Source organism: Astyanax mexicanus, chromosome 7 (assembly GCF_023375975.1).
Source record: "Astyanax mexicanus isolate ESR-SI-001 chromosome 7, AstMex3_surface, whole genome shotgun sequence".
Lineage (NCBI taxonomy): Eukaryota > Metazoa > Chordata > Actinopteri > Characiformes > Acestrorhamphidae > Astyanax > Astyanax mexicanus.
The window spans coordinates 22,479,346-22,489,675 of NC_064414.1; the positions used below are offsets into that span (position 1 = coordinate 22,479,346).

Genomic DNA, 10,330 nt, shown 5'->3' on the forward strand with positions numbered 1-10,330 from the left:
GTACACAAGACAGGAACCTTTGACCCAATCAACACATAAATTTACAAACACATATATACTACTAATGTGATCTTGATTCCCAATTGAGAGCCAAATCAGACATTTTTTCCCTCTACAAAAGCCAAAAATCTACTGTAATTGTAAAAGCCTTAGTCCTAATTTATCGCTATTTTCAAAAACCTTTCACCCTATCAACACACAAACTTACATACATATACATACTACTAATGTGAAATTTTTTCCCTCTACAACGGCGAAAAAGCAACAGTCATTTCAAAGGCCCGAGGCCTTTCTTATTGATTTTTTAAACCTAAATGGACATATGACGGGAACCTTTGACCCTATCAACACACAAATTCAAATACATATATATACGGACCACATGATCTTCATTCCCAATTTGGAGCCAAATCGGACATTGTTTTTCATATACAAAGACTAAAAATCTACTGTGATTGAAAAACCTGATGCCTAATTTATATTTTTTTCAAACCTAAATGGACACAAGACAGGAACCTTTGACCCTATCAACACAAAAATTTACATACACATATATACAGGCAACATGATCTTGATGGTTGGAAATGTACTGACAGGCATATTTATGCCTTAATACTAGGCTCTCAGCAGGATTTATGTGCTGTGTTGCTGCACTCTAGATGTCATTTGGTGAAAAAACTCCGACCCTTAGGTTCTGCTTGGTCATGCTGGTCATCCAGCTTGCTCTTAATGGTCATGCTAGTCATCCAGGTAGCTCATTATAGTCATGCTGGTCAACATGTTTTAAGCCTAACTGGCCTCGGACCCCGTAAATCGCCGCTTGCGGCTATATTTATTATTATTATTATTATTTATTGTAACAATGTAAGAAACAAACCTGCCGCAATGTGTCCAGCAGTGACCTCCATGACATCATCGTAGATCTCCAGCACGTTTTCTAACAAAAATAAAGTGAACATGACTTTTATTAGGGATGTTTTAGTCGTTAAGATTAGAATTTGCTCACTCATACAACTCTACAGACCCATTACAATGTTTGAGTTTTGTTCCACAATAACATCATCGTAATTATCTGGTTCTTCCTCTGCAAAAAAAAAAGAAACAAAATTCTTAATGACTGATATTGGCCATTTCATCTGATATCTTTCTCTTTTAAATTGCTAGCTTTATACATGGGAAAGTTGAAGAAATATATATATTTTTTATATATATTTTTTTTTTTCTGCAGAGATGCAAATAGGCATTAGTGATAAGGACAGATATAAAAACAGAAGCACACCTGCTGCACTGTCAGGTGTTTGTCCAGCAAAAATGACATCATAACTTAACTGCATTTTCTCATTATCTGCTTCACCTAAAACATATTAGAATAAACTGATATTACTAATATGTATTCAGTTCAGTTGGCTTTTTATTTCATTTACATATACTTTATTCCTAAAAACATAATTTTATCTTCACATGTGTAAGTGTGTAACATTATTCAGTGGGAAGAAAAGATAGATAAATTGGTGTAATTTATTAACAAAGGAAGAAAATCTACAAAAAAAACACTACTAAAATATAACAATATGAAAAGAGAGTTATCTGACAAGTATTTGATTAACTGCTACATTATTTCTGTAAAGACCAGACATTTCTGCTTTGAGAAAAAAAAAAACATTTTACTCTTACTTTCAGTTGAGACAGTAATTCTTTTAGGGATAAGCCTGGTGTCAATCTCCTCATAGACCGTCTCAGCTGGAGTCTTCCTCCTCTTAGAGATCACTGTGAGAGAGACAGAGAGAAACATGGAGTCAGTTCAGTAGAAGAGAAGACTGATGACAGATTGAAGGACTAATGATGATTAGAGAAAGTACAGAAAGTGGATTTTAGATGATCTCTGAATCTCCCTACCTCTCCTGAGCACTCTGTTCTGATAAAACAGCACAACCAGAAGCACTAAGTGAAGGAAGAACAACGATCCCAGAACCAGGAGAGACACTGGATAGATGGAAGGAACAGCTGGTGGAGGTATAGTATAGGTATAATTCTTCTTGTCTCTTGTTGAGAATCTAAAAAACAAACATACAAAATGTACAGACACTTTATACATGAACACAGTCCTTGTATTGGATGTGAATACTTTTGTGATGAATATTATGAAAGATGACACATGAAATCTCTGTAAACACAGGTGCGTTTTAGAATAGATGAAATTCTAAAAACGCAGGTCAACTGCCCGGGGCCGAGAACCACAAAAATCCATATATACTTTTATATATCTAAAGATACTTTTATATCTTTAAAACACACCATTTGTTTGTATATTATATATACTCATTCTTAACATAAGATTTCCTTTTTTTTTTTTTTTGCTTTTTTGTCATTCTTACATTTTTCAGATTATCAAAAAAACTTTTATATCAGACCAATATAGCCTGAGTAAATAAAATAAATTTTAAATGATTATTTAATTTATAGGGGATAAAATATCCACACCAATATAACCCTGTGGGAAAACGGGTTTGCCCCGCCAGTTTAAGAAATCACTTAAATAGAACCTGTTTGACAACATGAAGCAGCTAAAAGATCTCAAAAAAGCAACACATAACACATCATTTCAGAACATCATACTGAATGTTAAACATGGTGGTGGAAGTGTGATAGTCATGGGTTGCTTTAGGGGCTGGACAACTTACTGTAATAGATGGAATCGGCTAAAAAAACGAAATGAATGAAATTCAATGTGTCTGAATTAAAACAATACTTCTGTAAAGAAGTGTGGGCTAATATTCCTCCACAGAGATGTGAAAGACTCACTGCCAGTTATTGGTAAAGCTTGACTGCAGTTGTTGCCGCCAAGGTTGGCACAACCAATTTATTAGGTTTAGCGGCAAATACTTTATTCACAGGGCTAGATTGGTTTGGATAGTTTTTTTTCCTTTAATAAATAAAACCATCATTTAAAAAGAGCTTTTATATTTACTCAGGTTAGCCTTGTCTTATATTAAAGTTTGTTTCACAAAAATATCAATATGACAAAAACGTAAAAAAAAAAAAGCTTTTTTCTCTCTTTGGATTCAGTTACAGAGACCTTTAATTACAAGGCATTAATTCAGAATTTGTGTTTCAGACTCAGTCAAGGGTAAAAACTACATGTCCCATAATGCACCTGGTCAATACATCACTAAAGCGCGCGGTAACCCCTCGCAACAGAAATCACTGTACGGTCTACTCAGCTAGGTTAGCGATAGCTTTTGTATATAATGGCTGAATTTTAGCCATAACCATGCGAACATTCATCTAACTATGACCATTTAAAGACCTGCGGAGGAGACATGCCTAGAGTTAGGTAAGTGAGGCGTAATAAATTAATATATCTAACGCTGCTTTAGCTCTTCTAGCTCGCTAGCTGTAACTGTGGCTAACCCAGGTACATAAAGTAAAAATCCATTCCAGGGTTTTGTACCAACTGCCTGGGCGTCTCTGCCGCAGCTCATTCATCAGAGCCGCCCAGGCAGCACCCTGGAATGGATTTTTACTTTCTGGACCTGGGTTACCTCTACGCTTTACTGGGCTGCTGTTGTAGCATTAAATCTGTTAATATAGTAATTGAGCCATAGCTAAGTAGGTAAGAACTCAGCTAAGAACTTGTTCAGAGAGAGCTGAGGATCACAGGCTGTTTTGTGCTGTAGTTCAGACACGCTGTGGGACTTTGCTGCGGCGGAGCTTCAGACCAGAGAAAGCAGAAGTGCTGATGAAGAGGCTCCAGAGGAGGAGGCTAATGTGAGCGAGAGGACTGTGTTGTTTATGGGCAGTAAATCTGGGGTAAGATCACACACAGAAATACCATACAGTGGATTTAGCTACAGTGAAACGTTTGGACACATCTCTTCTTCCTGCTTTCCTTCTTTTTATGATTTTCTTTCCATTGTAAATTTAATATTGGAGACATGCTGAATTATTTTGTAAACAAAAAGTATTAAACCAGAATATTACATTACATTACATTTGTCCAAAGCGACTTACAATAGTCAATATGTTTTATACTTTACATTTATCTTTGAGGACAGATCTGCACACTTTTGGTATTTTAATCTCAGTGTCTTCATATGAGACACATTTTCATGAAGGTACAGTCACCTGGCTTAGATTTCTCAGCGTCTTGAAGGAATCAGGCGTAAACAAGCGTAAATCCCTCCCACAGAAAAGACTGATATATCTACTGAGAAGAGCCCAATTAGCATGAGAAAAAGACCAGTCCATCACTTCTTGTTTCTGTCCCTCAAATGTGTGCAAGCAGACTGGCATATTGTAGACGATTTGTTGATGATCAGACACAGTGTTTTTGTAGCAATTATTTTTTTCACCATAGGAATACATTTGGTGCAGAAGTTTTGTAATCCTTTTATATATATATATATAGTTTACAGCAACCACTTAGCAACACCACCTGTGTAGCAACCACAATTACCGGACAACCATCTAGGAACACTATAGTAACCACTTACTAACACCATAGCAACCACAATTCAGGAACCAGGTGTACAACCATCGTGTGCTACAGGATTCCTATAGGAAACACATTGTCTAGCTATTTCAACAACATTTAATTAATTTGTACTGATGTGAGCTTGCTTGTGTGCATCAATACTCAGACTGAGAGACCACTTCTCATTTTTAGGGTAAAACTACAATATTGCTGAGGTGCCTTGATAGGTGAGTAAGAACATTAAGTTACTTATAAATTAACATAAAAATATTATAAATATATTAGCATGTAGGTATATGCATACAATACAAGTAGCTTTTTTGTAACTCTAGAGATGAAGCACCGAAACCAACCCTTGCTTTGGAGTATACGTTTGGGAGGCGAGCAAGAGGACATAATACGGTATAAACAAATTTTTCTAATTAACATTGTAAAGTCTGGTTAGTGTACTGAATATTTAATCTTGTTTTGTGTTTTTTTTTTTTTTTTCTTTTTCTTTTTTTGCATACAGCCTAAAGACATAGCTCACCTGTGGGAACTGGGAGGAGGTATTTCTTTATCTGATCTAGTTCAAATACCCATCACCAATCAGAATATCAGGTCAGTGTTAAGGAGTGTTTGTGTTTGTGTGTTTTGATAGTTGATGTTTTTAACACCAGAAAACTTGGACAGGGTGAACACCATTAAACTGACATTATTCAACTTTTGTGTTTGCCTGTGCATGTATGTTAATGAGACTGAAAGGACCGCTTCCCTTGCTTTAATCTGTATGACCCCAGGCCGGTCTAGTCATATAATTACATTATTGATATATAAAATATGGGCATAACCTCAGTCAATCCTTCCGACCTCCATATTAGACAAAGTGTTTCGTAAGCGAGAAGAGGTAATGTGAATGATCATATTTCATATTTTAGGATATTTAAACATGTTTGTTTTCTAATTCCAATGTCTGAATATTATTTAAAAGTGATCTTTAATTTGATTATTATGCATTACATTCGTGGCTTAAAATATATTTTTTGTATAAATTATTATTTACAATATTGTGACAGACCAGTTTGACACATTTTGAGCCCTTTTGTCTGTTACAGGGCTGAGGGAAGGCATTGGAAACCTGCAAATAGCTCATTTGACACTTTCATTATTCTTTTACAATAATCACATCTCTCTATTCAGCACTGTGTCTGTGGTGCTGGTCCTGGATTTGTCAAAGCCCAGCACTCTTTGGGGCACCTTGGAGAAACTCCTGCAGGCAGCCTTGAACCATCTGGAAAAAGTGTGTGCCTTACCGCAGAGGTCGGGAGCCAGCAAACAGAGAGAGCTGCTGCGTATTCTACCTAAAGATCACCCTGTAAGTATCTGCATCTGTTGTTTTTAATATAAAATGATTTAGTAAAATTTCTTTCCACTACTTAAATATGAATCTTTGTGCTTTAAACAGGACAGAGAGCTCATCAGTCCCTTCCCTGTGCCTCTTCTTCTGATCGGTAGCAAGTATGATATCTTTCAGGTAGGCTGCTTGAGTTATAATTAATAGTTACTTATAATTAAAAGTTTACGTGCAAAGATTCATAGCAGACAAACATTTTTTATATTGCAACAATTGCTATACCCCTCAAGCTGAGACTTTGGCACTGTGACTATTGTGACTTTAAGTTTATATGCAGCTGGTACAAATGGTTCCGTTCTTTTCTATCTAATCTGAGATGGCTGTAAATCAAGTTATCAGTTTGTTGTTTTGTGCTTTTGCTTGTATCTGTACAGGACTTTGAATCAGAGAAGAGGAAGGTGATTTGTAAAACCCTCCGTTTCCTGGCACATTATTACGGTGCATCACTGATAGTAAGGGAAAATTATTATTTTTTATTCATTTTTTATTTGTCATTGTAAGTGTGTGTAATTAGCCTCTCTATTTCTCTTTTTCTGTCTGTGTTCTCTTAGTTCACTAGCAGTAAGTCAGAGACCACAATGTCAAAGGCAAGAAGCTTTGTCAGTCATCTAGCATTTGGAACGGAGAGAGGGTAAGAAAGGAGATGGGACAGTGATAATTGTGTGAAAAATGATGTAATGTGTAAATATCCATATTGTGTGAAAACCATAATAGTATCTACATTTGTTCCTGTTTTTTAGTAAGTCTTTGTCTGCAGACCCCAGCAAACCTCTCATAATCCCAGCTGGCATGGACTCTCTCAGTCAGATAGGTGAGTGCTTGTGGCTCCCTCTGCTGGCTGTTAAAGGCGATGCATGTATTAAATTGGGTGAAGTTCTAGGAACCTTACAGATTTAACATACACTGACATGCCTCAGGTCTCAGTATAAATATAATATATGTATAATATATATGAATATAGTAGAGAGAGAACTATTATTTTAGCGATTGTTTTCCATGTTTTGATTCAGGATCTCCTCCAGCCATTGATGTTGATATTGGAACACTGCATGCTAGAAACCCGCTGGATCTGTGGAAGAAAGTTTTTGAAAGAGTTTTCCCTCCAGAGGTGCTACAACAAGATATCTCACATTCACACATTCACATTACCGACTGTAAATGTACACATTGCCGGAACAACACCTGTATGTTGCTATATGTACTGTATTTTTCGCACTATAAGGGGCTCCGGATTATAAGACGCACTTTTAGTGAACATCTGTTTTCTGCATTTTAAGAGACAATATCAAGGAATAGGGGTGTTGCCATGTTTTCCTTTCAATTCAGCAACACTGGGTAGTGGGGATAATTCAGTTAAGTAAAGCTAAGATAAGTAAACAAAACTGTAATAATAATTAAAAAAACATTTCTTTAAGTCAAACAAGTGCTGGATGTTAATCTACACAGATGTCTCTCCTAAAAACTGTTTATTATTAGTGGCTAACTGCTATAATATGCCTCACAATAACGCTACATGGAGGAGCCCTGAGTGTTCCGGTAAGCCAGGGTGATTTTAGCTAGCCCTTCCTTCCACATAGTTTGTTTTAACACGGTAAACACACAGGTTACAGTCTAATATACTCAACTTAAAACAGCGAAAGAGCTGGGTGGTTAGCGGCTAATGCTAATGCTACTCCAGTTGTGCTAGCCAGGGTAAGCAGCAGGCTACTGGTCGATAACACTCACCTCTGAACGGAGAAAGAGCTAGCGCTTAGCGAGGTTAGCGGGTAATGCTAATACTGCTCCAGCCTAGGTGCTGGAGAAGAACTTAACTGAAACTCCTGTATACTTCTGTGTGGCTTTACTGCTCCTTAGAACCTGAAAAATCTAACATAAGGTGATAGAACCTAAAAATCTAACATAAGGTGCACTGGATTATAAATTGCACTAACAATGTTTGGGAAAATGAAACGATTTTAAGTGCACCTTATAGTGCAAAAAATACTTTATTTAAAGCGCAGCATTTTCTGGTCTTTCCGCAGAGCACTAAGGAGAATAAAGAGGTGAAGGATCCAGCCAAAGACCCTCAGTACTGTGAGCCTCTTATAGACTCTATGAGAGCTCAGAAAGATCAGGTACCACATTACTCCTTCACATTAGTTCATTGCAGCTTATCCACTACATGTCCAAATGCTTTTGGTGGATACCTCTTCTAATAGATTTAGCTACTTCCACCCTTTTCTGTAGAAAACTACTGCCAATAGAAAAACATTCTGTAAAACAAATATACATTAATCTGTTTGCACTATACCCATTTGCTTTGTCTAAAAGGGTATAAAGTTCTCCAGCATGGTGCAGGTAGGGATTTGAGGATGATGTAGGGAGGCAATCATCCAACATCTTGACCTCATTAATGCTATTACCAATAAATGCAATCAGTCCTGATAAAATAGCTTTCTCTATTCACTAGAAACAGTAAAAGCAGTAAACAGTCTTTTTTTTTTAATACTCTTGATTTTGGAACCCAAGTCTACTTGTAACTTTTTAATACATTACAAAGTAACATATTCAACATATTCATGTTTTTGCAGCTTACTTTATCTATATGCACTAAACAGTCTTTTAATACTGTATTTAGGATTATTTACTGTATGAAAACCTGTTTTATAATCGTAAATATAAAGATTTCTACATTGTTCTTGGCTTAGACTTGCAGTTCTGTGAGAACTCTTAATGCGTGTAGTAAACAATCTTTACTTGATGCTGAGGCTCATTAATCTTTAAAGAAATGTAATGGTAGTTCTAGCCATTCTAAATATTTGTCCTAGAGCTATATGTTCCAACCCTCAACAATTTGGATTGTTTTATTGATTTAAGACTGTTTAAGAGAAGTTAGGTCTGATATGTTAAAAGTATTTTATTAAAACTTATATAAAGAAAATGAGGAAAAGTTTTTCCACACTAGTCTTTTTTTAAGTGACTTCTAGTTTTAGATAGTAGGAGCTTTCAGGACAAGGACAGCATGCGTGGTGTGTAAGCCTGGGCAATGGGCAGATGTTATATTCCTTCACTTTTCCCCCAGATTTACAGCAGAATATACTTATTTCTGCAATTCAGCATTTTGGTTATCACCACACTTGTGTTTTAAAGGCCATACGTGCACCAGTGTTATTTGAATGAGTTATGATAACCGAGGACTGATTCTCCACACTGATATTCTAAGACCTAAGTAACCTCTCCTCAGTACCTAACCTACAATAACCTCTAAGAACATACCCCCTCACCTGATCCATTTTCTCCTGCATTTCTACTGGCTGAATCTCACATGGCTGCAGTAAAAGGCAATAGGATAAAGAAGCACGGAAACACAGAGCACAGTAATATTTCAGCTGTTAATTTAGAGCTTTGTGTTTTAGTGAACTGATGAAGATTCATATTATCTGATGGTAACTCTGCACATTGTGAAGGAAGATAAAGGTTACCATGAACAATAAATTATTGAAATTTTAGACTGATTTGGAGTGCTGATGGTGATTCTTAGTCTGGGCACGCCATAGCATAGCATGAGCTGCTGCCATTCTGCCTTTTCTAGTCATCTTTAGATTTCCTTTAGATCTTCCTTTTGAATAGCACTGAAACCTGACACTCCTTTCTGAAGGCATTATTTTTGTTTTGATGATAAGTGTATAGTAAGAAGGATTTGTGTGTGTCCAAAGAGGACGTCACTTCTATCTTTTACTATTTTTTATAGGAGTTGGAACAGTACAAGCGCGAGCAGACGAAGTCCTGGAAAGGCTTGGCTTTGGAGACCTAGGACTGGATCCTCTTTGAAAAAATTAGCAACACTCATCTACTGCTAATGTAATTGAACCTATTTTGATACCGTTTTACTATCCTTTCAATGCAAATTCTTTTTTTGCAGCACTTTGAATAAATGTTAACAGTTTTGTATTTTAAAAGAAGTTGTTATTTAATAAATGTATGTCACTACACATATATAAAATCCTGTCAAACATATATATGTGTATTTGCGTTCATGTAAATACAACACCAAATAAGAAAAGGTTTGGGCAGCAGGTAAAGTGCAAATAAAAAATAAGTGCAGTATTTCTCACATTTAATTGCAGACAGTATAAACCATGAATATTTAATGTTTTAGAATGTTTTGTTTCATGTATATTTAACTGTTTTATTTGCTTAAAAGCCATGTATTCCTGTATTTTAGGCCTGCAACACATTAGAAAAAAGGTTGGAATGAAAAAAAGTAGGGCTAGTACTGAGATAAGATGTCTGCTGGTAATTATTATCATGACTTGTTACATTAACATTCACAAAAGAGAGTTTTTGAGGAGCAAAACTGGGCAGTGAAGGTGTAAACCAAACTGTGAATTTTCTGTACCGTTATACACCCCTAATATACAGCTTTGGAAAAAAATAAGAGACCACTTTAAAAATTATGAGTTTCTTTGATTTTACCAAATCGA

General features: G+C 36.0%; 1 protein-coding gene across 1 annotated transcript; it reads left to right on the top strand.

The window, feature by feature from the left end:
- The first annotated feature begins 3,162 nt into the window (after window positions 1-3,162).
- On the top strand, window positions 3,163-10,097 carry dync2li1 (dynein, cytoplasmic 2, light intermediate chain 1). The gene is made up of 13 exons (XM_007234679.4): window positions 3,163-3,334; window positions 3,678-3,810; window positions 4,667-4,701; window positions 4,807-4,876; window positions 4,986-5,074; window positions 5,654-5,828; window positions 5,919-5,987; window positions 6,242-6,319; window positions 6,419-6,498; window positions 6,608-6,678; window positions 6,878-6,975; window positions 7,889-7,981; window positions 9,598-10,097. The coding sequence occupies exons 1-13, from the start codon at window positions 3,321-3,323 to the stop codon at window positions 9,658-9,660; spliced, it is 1,068 nt and encodes a 355-aa protein (XP_007234741.3). The 5' UTR covers window positions 3,163-3,320; the 3' UTR covers window positions 9,661-10,097.
- The last annotated feature ends 233 nt before the right edge of the window (window positions 10,098-10,330 follow it).